We start from the raw sequence: 20,112 nt of genomic DNA, 5'->3' as shown, positions 1-20,112 counted from the left end.
AACTCAACACATCCGGGAGTTCCTCAATATCTGCGAGATCACTTTCACAAACTCTACTATGTGAGGAGCATTAAGACTCCATTGTTTGGAAGTGACTGCAATCGGCCAATACTCGACAACTTCCACATATAAGCCACAATTCAGGTTAGACAACACCACCAACCTCAAGAGCACCGTTAGGAGGAATTGGACGCCCCACTAAGTGCAAATTTTTTGCTTGTCTAATCATCAACAAACCGAATTTGGATGGCAGACCACCTTGGGAAACAAGGGCGGCCAAATTGTGGGGTTTTGACCCTTTTGTAAGGGGGCTCATGAAACTAGGGCACACTTGCTATTCCAATGCCGCTACTCCCTTAGGATTTGGAACTTGGCCAAGGATTGGTTTGGGGTCCCGGGGCTCGACCTGCAATCTTGGCAAGTTTTCAACAAACGTCAAAGCCGTGGCCGACTCTTTTGATGCATAATGACCATGAAAGGGATGCCCTCTCTTTTGCTTGTGGCATGGAGAAATTGGAACTAGCGCAACGCAGGAGTCTTCAACAGTAAATTCAAGCTGCCAACAATCACTTTCGCTCAAGTATGTAGCGATCGAGGCTCTAAATTGGGTGACGATAGGTGCTAAATATCTGTGCATTATCATCTCGCGAGAGTGCTAGTCGGTGGCAAGTATCTTAGGTATTAAGGCAAAAAAGATACCTTAGCGAGATGAATAAATTTGTACTTGTAGGTTCTAACTTCGAGCTAGCTAGTTGTGCATGTCTGTGCAATTCAATAGTAGGTGCACACTCCTGGCATGTAGATTTCAGAGAGTAATACCACATTGTCGTGGAATTGTCACGGCAGATGTCCTTAGTGTCAGGACTTAGTCATAAGGCTAACGCATCTTTGTAGTAGCTTGAGCGGGGTTGAGCGAAATCGAGAGACGCAACACAAGACAAGGATTTAGACAGCTTCGGGCCCCGGGAAACATCATCCGGCAACAACCCTACATGCTGTTTGAGGCTAGGTCTCATTATGATCATCAGGAAGTCGCCATAAACCAGCTCTCCTCTTTGTGTCTAGCCCTACGATTGTTTTCTTTTGCTTCTTCCTCTTTGGGGAGCCCCGCCCCTCCTTATATATGTTGGAGGGGCGGGTTACATGTGGAGTCCTATTAGGATTATGACTAGTCTATCTCTAATACAAACCGGATACAAGTCCAGGTCTTAACTCCTTGTAAGACAAATATTTCTCACGCCTTTCCTATTAAACCGGCCCATCATAACATGAGCCGGCCTTCTGAGCCTTGGGCCTTGTTGTTGAAAATATGCCCTAGAGGCAATAATAAATTAGTTATTATTATATTATATTTTATTGTTCATGATAATCATTTATTATCCATGCTAGAATTGTATTCATAGGAAACTCAGATGCATGTGTGGATACATAGACAACACCATGTCCCTAGTAAGCCTCTAGTTGACTAGCTCATTGATCAATAGATGGTTACAGTTTCCTGACCATGGACATTGGATGTTGTTGATAACGGGATCACATCATTAGGAGAATGATGTGATGGACAAGACCCAATCCTAAGCCTAGCACAAAGATCGTGTAGTTCGTATGCTAAAGCTTTTCTAATGTCAAGTATCATTTCCTAAGACCATGAGATTGTGCAACTCCCGGATACCGTAGGAGTGCTTTGGGTGTGCCAAACGTCACAACGTAATTGGGTGGCTATAAAGGTTCACTATAGGTATCTCCGAAAGTATTTGTTGGGTTGGCATGAATCGAGACTGGGATTTGTCACTCCGTGTAAACGGAGAGGTATCTCTGGGCCCACTCGGTAGGACATCATCATAATGTGCACAATGTGACCAAGGAGTTGATCACGGGATGATGTGTTATGGAACGAGTAAAGAGACTTGCCGGTAACGAGATTGAACAAGGTATCGGATACCGACGACCGAATCTCGGGCAAGTACAATACCGCTGGACAAAGGGAATTGTATACGGGATCGATTGAATCCTTGACATCGTGGTTCATCTGATGAGATCATCGTGGAACATGTGGGAGCCAACATGGGTATCCAGATCCCGTTGTTGGTTATTGGTGGAGAGTTGTCTCGGTCATGTCTGCATAGTTCCCGAACCCGTAGGGTCTACACACTTAAGGTTCGGTGACGCTAGAGTTGTTATGGGAACCCATCTAGGGGGCAAGTTTCCTAAGGGGTGGGGGCGCCCAAACCCATCTAGGGTTTCCCCTGTGGCCGCCGCCCCTCCCCTAGGGAACCCTAGGGCGCCTCCCCCTCCTCCCTTCCCCTTATATATAGTGAGGGAGAGAGAGGGCAGCCGCACCCTTCCCCTGGCGCAGCCCTCTCCCTCCTCCAACACCTCATCCTCCTCCATGGTGCTTGGCGAAGCCCTGCCGGAGAACCACAAGCTCCTCCACCATCACGCCGTCGTGCTGTTGGACTCTCTTCCTCAACCTCTCCCTCCTCCTTGCTGGATCAAGGCGTGGGAAACGTCTCCGTTCCGTACGTGTGTTGAATGCGGAGGTGCCATCTGTTCGGCGCTAGGATCATCGGTGATTTGGATCACAACGAGTACGACTCCATCAACCCCGTTCACTTGAACGCTTCCGCTTAGCGATCTATAAGGGTATGTAGATGCACTCTCCTTCCCCTCGCTGCTAGATTACTCCATAGATTGATCTTGGTGATGCGTAGAAAATTTTAAATTTCTGCTACGATCCTCAACACTTGTCACCGTCTGTCCCGCCCGCCGGGTTACCAGTGAATCATAAACCGCCAGGTCCAAACGGGTCACCCGTGAATCGTCAAGTCTCAGCCGGGTCTCAAGTAAACCGCCAAGTCCGGCCGGGTTATACTTCCGGCCGGTTTACACCGCGGGGTATATCCCCGACACATATCATAAGTTTATGTGTGAAAATTTATCTAGCTTGAGAGGGGAGTGGTACCATCACATAGAATAAACAGATAAATAAATAAAATACATGCTATCATTATTAGTGATAAAAAATGTCCAATTATCAATGTTAAATGCCAAGTCCGATCCATAATAAGTGTCACCGTTTTGATATTTGGACTAACACTAGTTCAAAACTTGGACACTTATTTTGGAACCGGAGGGAGTACAAGACAACAATATCCAGGCCCTGAATAGAGGACTGAGACATCGCAAAATAAACAAATAGAGGATGAGATATCAATCTATCATCATGCTATGAAAATCAACCCGCTAATAACAATCGATTAGATAGATTCCCACAAAGCCACCGTCGTGTTTTTTGTTCAGAAAACTTCTGGGTGGAAGTTCCCCGGCATGGAGGCCCCGCGTCCGGCGTTCCTGAGGTGCATGGACAGCCCATAATTATCCGCCTCGAGCCGCCTGACCTGCTCCCGGTACTGGGCGACCTGCACCTGGAGCTCCCTGCCCCTCCCCTCGTCCTCCATGTGCTGCCGGTGCTGGATCACCACCGCCTTCTTCAGGATGGCGTTCTGCCGCCGAACATTGTCCAGCGCCGCCCGGTCCTTGTCTCCGAGCACCTGCACGGCGCGAGAGCAAACAACACCTCCGAATGCGTCGAGGATCCTGGCGGCACGGCGCCGGGCGTCGTCCATGGAGGTGGCGCTCGCCATCTCGCTCACCAGGACCTCCGTCCACTCACCCGTCGACTGCTTTACGTGGCCGTTCGCTCATCGGCACCGCCGTCCGGGGGAGTTGTTGTAATACCCCCGTCGCCGCTGTCTCGCGGGAAATCCAGATGCAGTCGGGTCATCGCCTGCAGCACCGCGAGGTAGTCGTCGGCGTCGTCCATGGCGGAGTGCTGACGACGCTGTTTTCCCTACTAGTATATAATATCATGTTCGGCCCAAAAGCCGAGTCGAAGTCTCAGTCCGACCTGGGCCTAGCAGGCTCACCCAGCCTGACTTCCGTCGCAGGCCGCGTAGCTCACGCAAAAGCCCAGCCCAGGCAAGGCTCTCTCCATATTTCTCCACCGAGAAAAAAACACCCTCCTCCAAACCCCCAGCTCTCGCTCTCTCCCAAAATCAAATCGGAAGCCCGCAATTTCCAGAGCAAACCCCAGCCCCAACTCCGGCGACGGAAATGCGGCGCGGGCGCGGGCGCGGCGGCGGCGGGCGGCACCCGAAGGCGCCCCTCTCCTCGGCGGCGGTCGACCGCACCCCGATGTCGGACGCCTTCAGCATCCAGAGGAACCTCGACCACGCCTTCTCCCGCCGCGACTCCGACGCCTTCAGCATGTGCAGCAGCCGCCCCTCCTCCATCGGCACGGGGGCGGCCTCCCACGCCGGCGGCCCCATCACCAGCCTCTCCGACCGCGCCTCGCAGGCCGCCGCCCTCCGCGCCGTCAACGCCTACCTCGCCGCCGCCGCCATCCACCTCCGCCCGCCCCTCCCGCCCGCCAAGGACATCGTCGCCGCCTTCCACCACCTCGCCGACCGCCTCCGCTACCCCCTCAAGCCCGCCGCCTGGGAGGACGACCTCCTCAGCCTCCTCCGCTCCCTCGGCTGCCCCTACAAGGTCACCAGATCCGCCCTCAAGGCCCCCGGCACCCCGCACTCCTGGCCGCCGCTCCTCTCCGTCCTCTACTGGCTCACCCTCCTCTGCCGCGTCACCGACGGCCTCGACGCGTCCCCTCCCGTCTCCGCCTCCAATGATCTCATGACCTACATCGCCGACAGCTACTACCTGTTCCTCACCGGCGAGGATGATGCCGTCGCCTCCCTCGACGACGACTACCACGCCAAGGCCCGCGCCCAAATCGCTGAGAAGGCAACGGCCATCCAGGAGCTGGAGAAAGAGCTTCAGGATCTCGAGGCCAAGCGGAGCAAGCAAATGTCGGCGCCCTCTCGCCTCAAGAGGCTGGAGGATAAGAAGGATGCATTTACTGCAGACGTTCAGAAGTTCGAGGCCGTGGTGAAGAGCTGGTCCACCAAGATCAAGGAGAAGGAAGAGGCGTTGGTGGAGAAGGAGAAGGAGCTGGAGGCCAAGGTGTTGAATTGCAAGCAGACCATGGCCGAAAATGAGGAGCTGGCGAAACAGGTGGAGACGCAGGTGGTCAATGTGAGGGATGTCGATAGGATGGCTAGGGAGATGCAAGCGGTGGAGAATGATATTGCCAAGCTGGAGAATGCGAATGCCGTGCTGGAGGAGAAGGGGTGGGAACTCGAAGCTGCACTGGTCAGTAAGCTTGAGGAGATCGAGGGCCTTGCAGAGCTGTGCAACCAGTCCCTCAGAAAGTATGAATTCCCCAAAAGAACTTTGGATCTCCTGGTTCTTCATTTTTTCTCTCCATATTTGTTATTCTTTCACCAATGCTTCGATTGTTATCTAACACCTTTAAACTGACCTTAACAGAGTAATGAGTAACCATACCTCTCTTATTTGATATGTAGAAATGTACTTAAACAAACATCTGCTGTTCTAATGCTGACATGTTGCTCCATTGTTAAATATGTTTGATCTTCTAAACCTCCATATCATAGTTCACATAATAGTCCATTCGGTGAATCAATTAGTTTTGTTCATGCCTCAGCACTTCAAATGCTCAATGTCAGAGGATTATTTTGATAATCTTTTGCTTTGTTTAGGAGTTGTGGTCACCCAGTTTACAAGATTGTGCTTTAGCTTGCGATAGTATTCTCTTGACTTTGCAATTAGTCTTCTGTCTTGTAGGTTACCTTTTACCTTTCTTGGTGTTTGTCAGTCTTAACTTTTCTTGCTGCTTGTTTTCTTAACGGTTTGGAGTACACTCTGCTAGTCTGCTATGTGTTCGATTATATATGTTAGGAGAAGGCATGATTCTTTTATGGACTATGATTGAGATGTCAAGTTAAAACAAGGAAACTGCTTTCTGTTCATAAAAATAGTTATACTATCAGCCGCTTGTATCTGTGCATACAAAAGAGACAATGAATAAGAGCATGCACAAGGCAGTCCTCCAGTAGTTAACATTAGCTAAATAGAGACGGTTCAAATGTTGCAGTGTTACACATCAGAAAGTGCAGGAAAGTTGTAGGACATCGTATGTTTTTGCCATTGATTTACTTTATCTCCCATTCCCTCTTCTCATTTATTTATGTAGCTTAACTCTCTGTGTAATTCCTTCCCCTCTGTTTCTCATCATTCCTTTTCTTAAGTTTTGCTGTTGAACATAGTATCATGTTGCAAATCGATGACTTCATTTGTGAAAGCATTTCCAGCAGGGCTATGAAGCTATGTGTGTGTTCTATCGGTATTTTTTTAAATCTTTCTTTTGGGTGATGGACACAATGTTTAGGCAGACATAGTTAGAATTAATGCACACTGCTCCTCTGTTGCAACAATATTATATATCGCATGTCTATATGTTAATTGGGTATGGCTATGATACATACGTTTTCACAAAAAGCTTCTAATACGTTTCACATCATAATATTCTTCATAATTGAGAAATATAAAAAATGAAGGCTATACCAACATTTTGTAATTAAAAAAAACATTGCTGAGATAGATTTTGTGTAACACAGTATTCTTAAGTATTGCTCCTCAGTGCTCAGTTAGTGACAGACTGAAGCAAACGAAGATCGAGATCTCAGAAAAGATTTCATTTTATTATGTTTCCCAATCTGTTGTTTATTCTTTGTCTTCTCTTTTGTCAATTTATATGTAGAGCGGTAGAGCTTGTTGCCTTACTGTCAAACATCACTGTGCCATTTTGCAGGTTGAAACCCAGTATTGATTTCCAGTACGAGGTAAATGCAAAAGGATCCTCCCCGGCTGAGATCCTTGGTACCACGTACAAAACCACTCTGAAGCCTGCGCTCAATGCTCTTGCCAATGAGACTAAAAGGCTAATTATCTCAAAGCGCGACGAGTCAATTGATCTACAAAAGCAGTTGCAAGGAATTGTTAAAATGCTGGAGGAGAAAAGGAGTCATGTTTCTGTTCTACAGGCTAAAAATAATGAGGTCAGTCACCTTATACGGTATATGGTATATATCACAACATGACAAAGTAAAACAAAGACCTCAAGTCCACTTTAACACATAGTATGTTCATGATTGACTTATTAAAACTCATGCATCAAAGTGGAAATTCTGCCTGTATATCTTGTAGCAAAACTTGTTCACTATCCTGGCAAAATGGAGGTTCTGTACTATGAGTTGATAAACTTACTCCACTTGTATAAAATGTCATTAATTTATTACTCATTACAGCCTAGAAAATAATTGGATTATTATTTATGTGCTGTGCATCATGCAAAAAGTACTCAAGTGAACTCTTTTTTTATGGAAAATCTAAAGTCAACACTGGCCAATGGCTTACTTCCTTCTCTTATACTCCCTCAGTTCAACAATACATGTTGTTTTGGGTTATGACTTTTGACATGGTGTCTGGCGTGCAATTTTGACCGTTAGTTTTCATATGAATAAGTTAGAAAAGAGTCATAAGGTTCTACTTTTACTAAATATTTTCATGGCAAACCTAATCATACTGTTTTCACTCTGCCAATCCAAATTATAAACATCAGTTGTCAAAGGTAGAGATGTGTTACATATATTCCGAAATGGAGATATTAATTGGTTACAATAGTTACAAAGTTCTGATGACCTGCATTTTATGGTAGAAAACTTGCTATACTGCTGGTAATGTGGTTTGTTTTATTTCTCATCTGTTCCAACTGCTAGAGAACCAGTTTTGAGGGCACGTACAGTGGGGTGATGTCAGTTTTCTCTTGGTAATGCCACTGCCATGTAGGATAATTGCTGAGTTGGAAGAGAGAGAAGTGAAAAGAGGGGGGAGAGGTGTCTTTTCTTAACTAAGAGATGTTCTCTTAGCGTTTAAGATAAGTCATTTTTATCGATTGAGTCAGATGCCATATCTTGGCCTTATTTAGTTATCACTGCACAATTTTAGGGGCATGCAAATACTACTTTGCTATAAAATAACACAAAGAGATTACCCATTATCTAGCATGTTCAAGTTATCATCTTAAATGAGATGGAAGCTTAAGAGAAGGCTGCCTTCTCAACCACTGTACATGCCCTGAAAGGCATCGCCTATGAACTAGCCAAGCCCTCCTGCATATGTGGCGATTAGACCTTCCATCACCTATGAGTGTCTAGGGCCTTGGTGAATACTGAACATAATGTAATGACTGATGTTCACGTGTAACCTGTTACAAGTGGTATGCTATATCTTCACATGTTCTTATTTGTGCTGCATAAACTGGTTGAGATGCCTAGCTTGTGATAAACAAACACACTTAAGCTCTGTTCAGAATACGGGATATATCCCTTTTCCCCTGGGAAATAAAATGGTTCCTGTAAAATTCTTTCTTTCCAAAGAGTCCCTTTAGTTTGAAAAGAGTGGATTTTGTGCAACCAGTTGCTGCTACACCCCATTATTCAAAAACTTACTTTGGAGTTTCCAAAAAATGTAAAACAGTTCATGGATTTAATCTCTACTTGCATTTTCATGCAATTATTCTGAATAGTTCATCAAGATATGTAAACGTCTGAACATATTTTATTGATCAAGCATATGCTTGAGCTGAAAGCATTGAACTGATAGTAGCTTTGCCATGTTTACTCGTTCATGAATGCAGTGTTGCATGTGTTGCCTTAGTGTATTAATTCTCCATATAATGATTTATGAACACATAGGCGTTGACGTGGATTCTGTATTTACGTCAATATGACAGATCATCACTCCTGGCTTAGCTTGTATAGTTGTTTCTGAAAAATGAGTCATCGCATATACCTGGGAAACTATGTCAAGATTGCACCAACGTAGATATTTTGGACTCCCGTTTCATACAACACAATCACAAACTAGTCTGTAACCTTGTGGATAATTTGGTGCAAAATAAAACAGTAAACTAGTTATCATTTGTAATGTTCCTGTTTACATTTTAGTTTCTGTACCCAGATGACTGCTCAGGTGGATTCACTGGATCGCGAAATCCAAAGCCACGTTTCACGCTGCGCAGCCGATGCTAGAAAAATGAAAGACGAGCTAGAGAAAAAGGAACATCACCTGAGCACCATCGAGAAGGAGGCAGAGGTTTTTTTAAAGGTAAAATTGTCTCTCAAAGTTCCGTAGCATGGAACACGGGCCATCATCAGATAACTTATCTGCATCAATGTTGTGATTCGGCAGAACTCTGAAGAGGGTCTCCAGGCTGCGTTGAGGGAGACCGACGAAGAAACCCAGATGTGCGCGAGGGAGCTGCTTAAGCTCATCGATTCCATCGCGGAGTACAAGGAGTTTGTGGAGCAGTCGACTGCCGAGATGAAGAAAGAGCTCTACGAATGCGCGGACGACATAGCTTCGCTGTCGGCCAAGATGGTGTGAGGCTGGTCACACGCTGAAAGCGAGTTAGATTTGGCGATGCTGCTGTAGGGTTTCTCCACGCGCCAATAGCTACCTTTTGGATTGCTTAACGTCGTCTGTGGTGTAGTGTGATAGTTTGAGGCCTTGATCGGAGGTGTAGTTGTGGGCCGGTGAGAGGAGTTCGGTGTGTGTGTGTGTCTCTTGCTGCATTGGCCAGAGGAACATACTACTTATTTGTAAATAGCTAAGCACCTATGTAGGATGTGCACAGAGATTGTTGAAATGGCGGCATATGCCTGAGCTCCCAGTTTCATTTCTGGATACACCACTCTGCACCATACTAACAGGTCTTGAGAAGCTGCAGGGAACAGCCCCTATGCATTGCCAGAAGCTAACTGAAGTACGGAAACAGCAGCAAAATAACAGCAAAAGCTGCAGCAGCTAGGTAAACAGATTCAGCAGGCAGCAGCAGTGTGTTCAATTCAGATGACAGCGGAGCCCAACATCAACACACAGAACAACACTATCAGCCTGCGCCTTCATGTCAGCCCCCTGCCGAAGCGCGCTTTTCTGAAGGTTTGGCCAATTGTAGAGAGAATGCCATCAAAGTAAGTTCACGTTAGTAGGCTTACTTCCTTGGAAACAAGATTTATTTCTTGTTTTCCAGAGATTCCGAAAAATGGCAGCAGCACCCGACCATAACCCCCTTCCGATCCTACCATAAACAAGACTTAAATCAGGAATCGCTCAAAGCAGAGGAGCAAGCAAGGCTTTGTGCTGATCCCAACCCTAAGGGAACACCAGCAAGCTTGTGTGCATCACTCAATGTAGAGGCCGAGGGATGTCCTCTCTTTTCGAAAAAAAAGGAACACCAGCAACATTCCAGACACAATTAGCTAGACAGCAGAAGAACAAGTGTTCCAGAATTTGCTTTGGCCAGAATTCTATTCCTGATCACTAGCCATAGTGGAGCTTAGTACGAACTAGAGAGGCCATCAAGCCAAGCTAAATTAACTGCATAGGATATGAACCATCTGAAACTTGAATGGCAAGAAATATAATGGGCAGGTCAAAACAACTCGCAAGAAGCAGACTTGTTCTTGATACTAGTACACAAGAGAGCACGTTAAACACATGTCGCACGGACGGTAGCTATATCCACACCATATCTGGAGATCCTTGCACTGTTGCACAGTTGGGACAGGCCTGAAATTAGCAGATTTACATTAATCAATTCTCAGCATAAATTGGCGAACAAGGCTCTATGAATCATGTGTCTTAATCTTTATTCTAGTAATGCTTGCATGATGAAAATTTTCTCTTCTGTAATTAATAAGCAGGGTCCCATGATAAATTTTCATATGGCAACATCAAAAGCTTTCTTCGAAGTTCATAGTCCTTGTGATTAATCAAGAAAGTTGTCATTATAGAAGAGAATACTTTGTATAGTTTGAAGAAATTTCACCTTAATCCCAGTATTGCTTTGCAAAGTTAATCAACAGAAATTTTCATAGTTCGAAGTTCATAGGTCTTGAAACGAGTTTTTTTTTAGAAAATGAGGATGACCCCCGGCCTCTGCATCTGGGAGATGCATACGGCCACTTTATTGATTATTCTCGAGGACCTTACAAAGTATTACAACAATGTGCCTGAATCCATCATCTTAGCAACACATGCCGCTACTCCTATCCAAAATGATGAAGGGGTGCTAGCTGGGCCACTACCCAAACCACTCACCTAAGCCTAACAATCAAAAGCCAGACGCCGAAACATATTCGGAAGCCCCAGCCGAGCCACATACCGGGTCTGGAACACAATCCGGTCAGACACACTCGTGTGTCGTCGCCGCCATCTTCCACATGTCTGTCTTCAGGTCATATTGAGGCTTCTACTTTGTCTGCCCACTCAGCCATCGACGTCACCATGACGCCAGACAGCAACCTCCTCCTGCACGAGTCCATCTCCGCGCATCAAACGCCGAGTCTCAACAGCACTACGTCGCCGAGATCCGCCACCATCAATGTGAAAGATGAAGCACCGCTCCACCAAAGTCGCCGTCCTCTAGTCCCTCGAGCCCGTGTGCACCTCCAAAAATGACGCCCCCATGGGGGAAAACGACACCAGAGAGCCGCCGTCATCCGATCTACTGATCTAGGGTTTCCCCTGGAGGTAGCAGAGAGTGGCCTTGAACTTCTTCACGGCGATGCCTTCAGCGTCGCCATCGTCAGCCTTGGCAGTAGCCAATAGCAGGTTTTCACCCAGATCTGATCGAAGACCTCTATCTCTCGTGCACGGGTCGCCGCCGTCCTTGCCAGGATCTGGATGATCCCACTTGCCAGATCTCAGCAAGGGGAAGCCCCCCCGGACCCGCCGGCCGCCGCCCCTGGTAGCCAGATCCATACGCGACTCAGCCGACCGCGGCCAACTGAGCGCCCGGGAGCAGCACCAGCAGCCGACGCCCCCGAGCCACCACAGCATCGAAGAGGCAGCCGCCTTCGCACGCCCCGGAGGATAGACCCCAGATCCAACACGACGGCTCCGCCCCTCCTCTGGCGAAGCGGCCGCGAGATGCAGCAGAGGCGCCCCGCCGCCACCTTCCTCGGAGCGTGCGCGGCGTTCGCCGGCGGCCTCCTCGGGTGGCGGCGAGACTGGGAGGGCAGGGGATGGGACGCGGCGGCGCTAGGTCTTGAAACGAGTGACAGCCTTGAATACTTTTGATGCATGAAATAGATGCATTTTTTTAACCTTAAACGTTGGGAGAGGCGCCCTCTGCCGGCCTGAACTCCACGAGCTTCCTGACATCCAGCCACAGCTGCTCCAGCACCTTGGCTTCATACAGCTTCTTTGCCCCGCCTTCATCGACCTGGATTGTGATGTAGTAGAGCCTGCCAGCAACAGCTTGCTCCTTGACCCTCACCACTTTCTCCAACTCCAGCGGAGTATTCTGCATCAGTGAATTCAGATTAGACCAATGCAAATACTACTTTCCTATACTGCTTTGTCGAACACGGGAATGCAGATTCAACAAGGGAAGGGGGGAGCTGTGCTCGGAGACGGCGAAGCGGGCGAGGCCGACGATGTGGAGATCGTTCTCTCGCCCCGGCGACTCCACGATGCCTCCCGCCAGCCGCCGCGCGGGTTCCGCCGCCATGGCAGCCGTCTCTCGCGCGCTCTGCTTCTGGGACTGGGTCTGAGTAGACGGCAGGACGAGGGCGAGTAGCAGGAGCAGGAGCAGGGCAGGGGCAGCCACCGATCCTAGACCTCGGTGGTGTTTCCGCATCTCCGTCGATCGGGGTCGGCCGCAGCGGCGGAGGAGGAGGGGAGAAGATGGCTGGATTTTGGGGCGGCGGAAGGCGGACGGCTTGGCTGGAAATATAGAGTGGCTGTGGAGGTGCTCGATTTGGGCGGAGTGGCGGTGGAGGCTGCCGATCCGGGAAGGGAATTAATACCATCTCCGATAGCTGCCTTATTTTAAGGCAGGAAAAATGGATGTTATAATTTTTTTCACACCAAAAGTGTCTTTGGCAAGAGTAAGGCGCTGCTTCTGCTACACGAGTTGCTGCTCCGGCTGCTAGTGTTTTCAGCTCAAAGACGGTGGACAATGCCGATCCGGAAAAAAGAATTCTACGAGACCAGATCTCATGTGAGATCCATCCTGATGGATGACACGTGACATTCATAATCATAAAGCATCTATCCCATCCGCTAACCGTGAGACCCGGTCTTATATAATTTTTTTTCCGTCTCGAATTGCTGTCTTATTTTAGTGGGAAAATTGGGTGTTAAGGAAGCGTTTATGTAAGGTCGACCGGTTCTGATTTTTCGGCGGTGGGTGGCTTGGCTGGAGTGGCGGTGGACGGTGCCGATCCGGGAAGGAGTGGAGGCCGGCGGTACTGAGAAAACGCTCGAGAGAGGGGAGGAGAATGCCCAACGCGGGCGTATCACAACCGTCAAGTCGAGATTGGAAGTAAGCTGTAGAGTACTACCGTACATGAGAGTAGGTCCGAACAAGTGCAGGCCAGCTAATAACACGGTCAGGTTCATTACTTAATCTGACCTGAGCTGTTGCCGTTCGTCAGTAGTGAGATACTACTCCCTGTAGACTGTAGTATCAAAAACGCTTTTATATTATGGGACGGAGAGTAGTTCACGGTGTGTTTTTACTTGTTATATAGACACGATGCCTCTTGCTGCTTTGTAAATAGTTAAGCACCTATGTATGTATGATGTGTTTAGAGATTGCTGAGACGTCTCCCAATTTCATTTCTGGAACTGCACACTGGTACATCATGCTACACCAACAAACAGTAGTAACACACACACACACACACAAACTGCATCAACTAAGTTCTAGCTGCAGGTAAACGTACAGATTCAGCAGCGTTGCGTTCTATATTCAGAAGGCAACATACAGAACAGCAAGACAACATACAGTACAGAACAGCACCTGCATCGCCAGCCTCCTTGACACAGGATTCCCGTCCAGCCATGCCGTTGCCCGAAGATCTCCCTTGCTGCCCGCGCCATCATGTCACCCACGATCGCAGAAGCCTTTGCAGCGCGCTTTTCTAGAGGTTCGACCGGCTGTAGAGAAAACGACATAAAAGTAAGGTCACATTTGTAGAGTCAGCAAGCTTGATTCCTTGGAAACAAAAAAGATTTGTTTCTTCTCCAGAGAGCCAAAACAATGGCAGCAGCACTGATCATAATCAACTTCCGATCTCTACCAGAAAAAAAAGAGACGTAAACCAGGTATTTCACAAATTAGAGAAGCTACTAGGCTTTGTGCTTATCCCTAAGGAAACATTCCAGACATATATTTAGCTAGAGGGCAGAGGAAGAACAAGTGTTCCATCACCACAAAATTCACACAGGTCAGACTCCTTCCATCCCCTTTTTCTGAAGATTTGCTTTGTTCAGAGTTGTATTTCTGATCACTAGCCAACACAACACTTTCGTTCTCAAGGGTAGCTTGAGAGTCCACACCATTATGCATGGAAAGCTACTCTTCTAGCCACAGGATACTGATAGTAGCAAGATTCAACAACAAACTCACCAGGTTTTGTCAACGAGCATTTCACACGGTCAGGTTCAATAATTAACCTGACCTGGGCACAAATGTCCTCCAGGTTTTGCCACATAGCCATAGTTTCTTCCCTAAGAAACCTTCTGGATTTTAAGCTATCAATACCCCAAACAAAATATTTGGACCTTGAATTTTACCACTTTACCTTTCATTGCTCTGATATCCTTGTTCAAGTAAGTCGAGTCCCTGGTTCATGTCGTCCTCCCCCGAAACGCTACGAGGAAGTGCACCATCAAAAACAGTACAAATGCGTAGCTTAATAAGAACTAGATAGGCCATCAGGCCAAGCTAAATTAACTGCATTGGATATATATGAACCATCTGAAACTCGAATGGCAAGATGTACACAATGGGCAGGTTCAAAAGAACTCGCAAGAAGCAGATTTGTTCTTGATATTACACAAGAGAGCAGCTAAGACATGTCCCACAGACGATAGCTATATCCACACCATATCTGCATATCCTTGCACAGCTGGGACCGACCCGCCTGAAATCAGCAGATTCAGAGTAATCAATTCTCTACAAACAAAATGGTGAACAAGGTTCGGTACATCACGCGTCTTAATTTTTTTTTTGAGGGAATGACAGTGATCTGCCCATATATTAAGGAGAGCAACACATTACAATACAAGGTTTTTGGTTACGTATAAGTCTGTGAGACGTGTCTTAATATCTATTCTAGTAATGCATGCATGATGAACAATTCTCTTTTATAACACCGCAATCTTTTTTTCAAAACAGTTGATAGTCCTTATGATTAATCAAGAAACTTATTAACATGGTTATTTATTGATTACAGCCAGCATGATTCAACCAGGGCAAAAAAGCAGGCATGATATGCTCCTTGACTGATACCTTAAGCGCTCGCAGAGGCGCGCTCTGCCGGCCTGAACTCCATGAGCTTCTTGAAATCCATCCATGGCCGCTCCCACACCTTGGCTTCATACATCTTCTTTGCCCCGCCCTCATTGACCTGAATTGTAATATAATACATCATGCCTGCAACAACTTGCTGCTTCAGCCTCACCACTTTCTCAAACTCCAGCAGAGCGTTCTGCAACCAAAATTATTAGTCACGCGGAAAAGTACTCGATAATTGTTAAGAGCTCACGATTGAAATCAAATCGCACATGCTACTCATAGTAGTATTGTTTAAAGCACTCGAATTTCGCATAGATCGATGTATAGATACTTCCTACACAAGGAAGGACCTGCGTGCGTCGATCAGAAACATCCAGATTCAACAAGGGAAGGGAAGAGGGAGGGGTGGTGGGTGGAGGGCTTACGGTCTTGTTCTTGTGCTCGGAGACGGCGAAGCGGGCGAGGCCGATGATGCGGAGGTCGTTCTCTGCCCCCGGCGAGTCCACGATGCCTCCGTCCAACCGCCGCTCGTCGGCAGCCTTCTCTCGTGCGCTCTGCATCTGGGTCTGAATAAACGGTAGGACGAGGGTGAGGAGCAGGAGCAAGAGCAGGGCAGGGGCGGCCACCGATCCTAGGACTCGTTGGTATTTCCGCATCTCCCTCGGTCGGGGTCGGCCGCAGCGGCGGAGGAGGGGACAAGGTGGCTCGATTTTGCGGCGGCGGATGGCTTGGCTGGAGTGGCGGTGATCGATTTGGGCGGCGGATGGCGGCTGGAGCGGCGGTGGACGCTGCCAATCCGGGAATGGAATTAAAGAGTGTGGAAGACCACGTCGGTTGCAGTTTCAGGGATGTACATATTTATATTTTTGTCCCTCAAATTTACAAGAAGTCAACATATGACCCCTCGTCTTTTCTTTATCGACCTTCATGTTTTAAAACTGGACATGTTTCATACTCCCTCCGTTTCGAATTAATCTAGATGTATTTTAGTTCTAAATATATTTATTTCTTTTTTTAGAGTACGCTAATAACGTATCATATTTTTATAGAAGACATTTTTCGAGATACATTTATTTCTACGACGCGTAACTTAGAACAGAAGGAGCACAAAACTAGAAACAAAAGCAGTATTTTTCTATAAATAACTACGTGTATATCGCAAAAAGCATACAGAGCACGTAAAAAGTTCATTGAAAGGACACATGAACACATGTGTCACGTACAATTGCACACAAGGCCTCAAAAGAAACAATGTAAAAACTCAGTCCTAAGAGATCCTTGCATCCATGAGTCATCTTCGCTCGTTGCCGACCACCGTGGTTGCTCAAGCACCGTCAAATACAAGCAGAAGAAAAAACAGCTCCACAAACCAGATCCGTCGAAGCAACATAGCTGAATCAGCATTGTGAAACTATTAAACAGGCCGCCGCAGAACATCAAGGCCAAGCCTCTGTAGCACGTTGGTCGGGGAATATCCTCATGCTCGTTGGATTGCAGATCCGCCGACTCCACTCGATGCCGTCGAGGGAGGGTGAGGAAGTCCTGAATTAGGGGGTATCCGGACAGCTGGATTATATCTTTTGGCCGGACTGTTGAACTATGAAAATACAAGATTGAAGATTTCGTCCCGCGTCCGGATGATACTCTTCTTGGCGTGGAAGGCAAGTTTGGCAATACGGATATGTAGATCTCTTTCCTTATAATCGACTCTGTGTAACCCTAGCCCCATCCGGTGTCTATATAAATCGGAGGATTTTAGTCCGTAGGACAACATACAATCATACCATAGACTAGCTTTTAAAGCTTAGCCTCTTCGATCTCGTGGTAGATCAACTTTTGTACTACTCATATTATCAAAAACAATCAAGCAGGACGTAGGGTATTACCTCCATCAAGAGGGCCCGAATCCTGGGTAAACATCGTGTCCCCTGCCTCCTGTTACCATCCGCCTTAGACGCACAGTTCAGGACCCCCTACCAGAGATCCGCCGGTTTTGACACCGACATTGGTACTTTCATTGAGAATTCCTCTGTGTCGTCATCGTTAGGATTGATGGCTCCTTCGATCATCGATAGCGATGCAGTCCAGGGTGAGACTTTTCTCCCCGGACAGATCTTTGTATTCGGCGGCTTCGCACTGCGGGCCAACTCGCTTGGCCATCTGAAGCAGATCGAGAGTTACGCCCCTGGCCACCAGGTCAGGTTTGGAAACTTAAACTACACGGACGATATCCGCGGAGACTTGATCTTCGATGGATTCGAGCCCTTGCCGAGTGCGCCGCACGGTCACGATGAGCATGATTTAGTTCCACCATCGGACAGTGTTCGGGAAATCGCACCGGCGACCGCTCCGACCCTCAATTCGGAGCCAGTTGCGCCATCTAAGGACGGGTGGATAGACCCCGCCACGGAGGCCACATCTTCAGCGGCGATCGAGCCAAATACCGACTTTACCCTTCACGGGAGGCGTGACGCCGAACTGCCGGATTCTTCCCCGGCCACGGACTCCGAACCGCCTGCGCCCGTGCCTATCGAATCCGACTGGGTGCCGATCATGGAGTTCACCTCCGCGGATATCTTTCAGCACTCGCCCTTTGGCGACATACTGAACTCATTAAGGTCTTTCTCCTTGTCAGGAGAGTCTTGACCGAACTATGTTCGACAGGATTGGGATGCGGATGACGAAAAAATTCGCCGCCCACCCACCACCCACTTAGTAGCAACTGTCGACAATTTGGCCGACATGCTCGACTTCGACTCTGAAGACATCGACAATATGGACGACGATGCAGGAGACGAACAAGAACCACTGCCCACAGGGCACTGGACAACCACCTCATCATATGATATATATATGGTGGACACACCCAAAGAAGGCAATGGCGACGGGATAGCGGAGGATGACCCCTCCAAGAAGCAACGTTAGCGGCGCCGCTCTAAGTCTCGCCAAGGCAAAAGCGGTGATACCGGCACAGGAGATAATAGCACTCCGGACAGTGCCGAAGATGACAACAATCCCCTCCAGCAAGATTTAGAGCAGGAGGATGGAGAAACTAGCCCTCCCGAGAGAGCGGCAGATGAAGAGGCGGATGATGATAATTACACGTCTCCCTTCGAAGACGAGGCAAGCCTCGACGATGACGAATTTGTCGTGCCTGAGGATCCCGTCGAGCAAGAGTGCTTCAAGTGCCGGCTTATAGCCACGTCAAATAGCCTTAAGAAAAAGTAACATTAGCTTCAAACTGATCAAGATTTGCTAGCTGACAGATGGACTGAAGTCCTTGCGACCGAGGAATATGAACTCGAACGCCCCTCCAAGAGTTACCCAAAGCGCAGGTTGCTACCCCAACTAGAGGAGGAAGCATTAAAACCTACATCTCCAGCGTATGACGCGGCTGATAGGCCACCTCGTGGCCGCGACAGAGAGGCATTTCAGCCAAAAGCTCAGCCCGCACCCCAACGCAACTCAAATAAAAATGTCAAGGCACGGGGAAACGCGCTAGACCTGCGAGACGTATTAGAGGATAAAGCAAAACATGCAAGATCGATCTACGGATCACGAGGACGCGCCACTACGCGAGACGATAACCGTCACGCCGGATACAGTAAAAGTAAATCCGGCCGGGCCAAACATAGTGGACAAGACTCATTTGAGCTGCATCGTGATATAGCCCAGTACAGAGGCGCTGCACACCCTCTATGCTTCACAGACGAAGTAATGGATCACCAAATCCCAGAGGGTTTCAAATCCGTAAATATCGAATCATACGACGGCACAACAAATCCTGCGGTATGGATCGAGGACTTCCTCCTGCACATCCACATGGCCCGCGGTGACGATCTACACGCCATCAAATACCTCCCACTCAAACTCAAAGGACCAGCTCGGCATTGGCTCAACAGCCTGCCAGCAGAATCCATTGGCTGTTGGGAAGATCTGGAAGCCGCATTCCTTGACAACTTCCAGGGCACTTATGTGCGACCACCAGATGCTGATGACTTGAGCCACATAATTTAGCAGCCAGAAGAATCAGCCAGGCAATTCTGGACACGGTTCCTGACAAAGAAAAATCAAATCGTCGACTGTTCGGATGCAGAGGCCCTAGCAGATTTTAAGCACAACATCCGCGACGAGTGGCTCGCCCGGCACCTTGGCCAGGAAAAGCCGAAATCTATGGCAGCCCTCACGACACTCATGAACCGCTTTTGCGCGGGAGAGGACAGCTGGCTGGCTCGCAGCAATAATATATCAAAGAACCATGGTACTTCAGATACCAAGGATAGTAATGGCAGGTCACGTCGCAACAAACACAAGCGCCGCATCAACAACGACAATACCGAGGATACGACAGTCAATGCCGGATTCAGAGGCTCTAAACCCGGTCAGCGGAAAAAGCCATTCAAAAGAAGCACTCCGGGCCCGTCTAGTCTGGACCGTATACTTGATCATTCGTGTCAAATACACGGCACCCCCGACAAGCCAGCCAACCACACCAACAGGGAATGTTGGGTGTTCAAGCAGGCCAGCAAGTTAAATGCCGAAAACAAAGATAAGGGGCTACATAGCGATGACGAGGAGGAGCCCCGACCGCCGAACACCGGAGGACAGAAGAGGTTCCCCCCACAAGTGCGGACGGTGAACATGATATACGCAACCCACATCCCCAAGAGGGAGCGGAAGCGTGCGCTAAGGGACGTATATGCGTTGGAGTCAGTCGCCCCAAAGTTCAACCCATGGTCCTTCTGTCTGATCACCTTCGATCGCAGGGACCACCCCACTAGTATCCGTCATGGCGGATTCGCCACACTGGTCCTAGACCC

The 20,112-nt window shown here is 48.1% G+C and overlaps 3 protein-coding genes across 5 annotated transcripts; 1 reads left to right on the top strand and 2 right to left on the bottom strand.

The window, feature by feature from the left end:
* Positions 1-4,017: 4,017 nt before the first annotated feature.
* On the top strand, positions 4,018-9,668 carry LOC123105731 (kinetochore protein NDC80 homolog). The gene is made up of 4 exons (XM_044527851.1): positions 4,018-5,267; positions 6,731-6,977; positions 8,941-9,087; positions 9,172-9,668. Exons 1-4 carry the CDS (start codon positions 4,114-4,116, stop codon positions 9,364-9,366), a joined length of 1,743 nt encoding a protein of 580 aa, XP_044383786.1. The 5' UTR covers positions 4,018-4,113; the 3' UTR covers positions 9,367-9,668.
* Positions 9,669-10,225: 557 nt separating this feature from the next.
* Positions 10,226-12,840, bottom strand: LOC123105732 (cysteine proteinase inhibitor). 3 transcript variants are annotated; one of them, XM_044527852.1, is made up of 3 exons: positions 12,372-12,812; positions 12,091-12,289; positions 10,226-10,551 (listed from the first exon to the last, which is right to left on the bottom strand). In XM_044527852.1, the coding sequence occupies exons 1-2, from the start codon at positions 12,795-12,797 to the stop codon at positions 12,092-12,094; spliced, it is 624 nt and encodes a 207-aa protein (XP_044383787.1). In that variant the 5' UTR covers positions 12,798-12,812; the 3' UTR covers positions 10,226-10,551; position 12,091. The 3 variants fall into 3 exon arrangements, 2 of the variants coding, with proteins under 2 accessions (XP_044383787.1, XP_044383788.1); XR_006450988.1 differs by having other exon boundaries at positions 11,147-12,840; XM_044527853.1 differs by lacking the exon at positions 10,226-10,551 and having other exon boundaries at positions 10,571-12,289; positions 12,353-12,801.
* Positions 12,841-14,720: 1,880 nt separating this feature from the next.
* LOC542784 (cysteine proteinase inhibitor A) lies at positions 14,721-16,107 on the bottom strand. The gene is made up of 3 exons (XM_044527854.1): positions 15,718-16,107; positions 15,287-15,485; positions 14,721-14,918 (listed from the first exon to the last, which is right to left on the bottom strand). The coding sequence occupies exons 1-2, from the start codon at positions 15,946-15,948 to the stop codon at positions 15,288-15,290; spliced, it is 429 nt and encodes a 142-aa protein (XP_044383789.1). The 5' UTR covers positions 15,949-16,107; the 3' UTR covers positions 14,721-14,918; position 15,287.
* Positions 16,108-20,112: the final 4,005 nt, after the last annotated feature.

This window comes from Triticum aestivum, chromosome 5A (genome assembly GCF_018294505.1).
Source record: "Triticum aestivum cultivar Chinese Spring chromosome 5A, IWGSC CS RefSeq v2.1, whole genome shotgun sequence".
NCBI lineage: Eukaryota > Viridiplantae > Streptophyta > Magnoliopsida > Poales > Poaceae > Triticum > Triticum aestivum.
The sequence above is the reverse complement of the archived record's forward strand: the minus strand, read 5'-3'. Positions and strand labels throughout refer to the sequence as shown.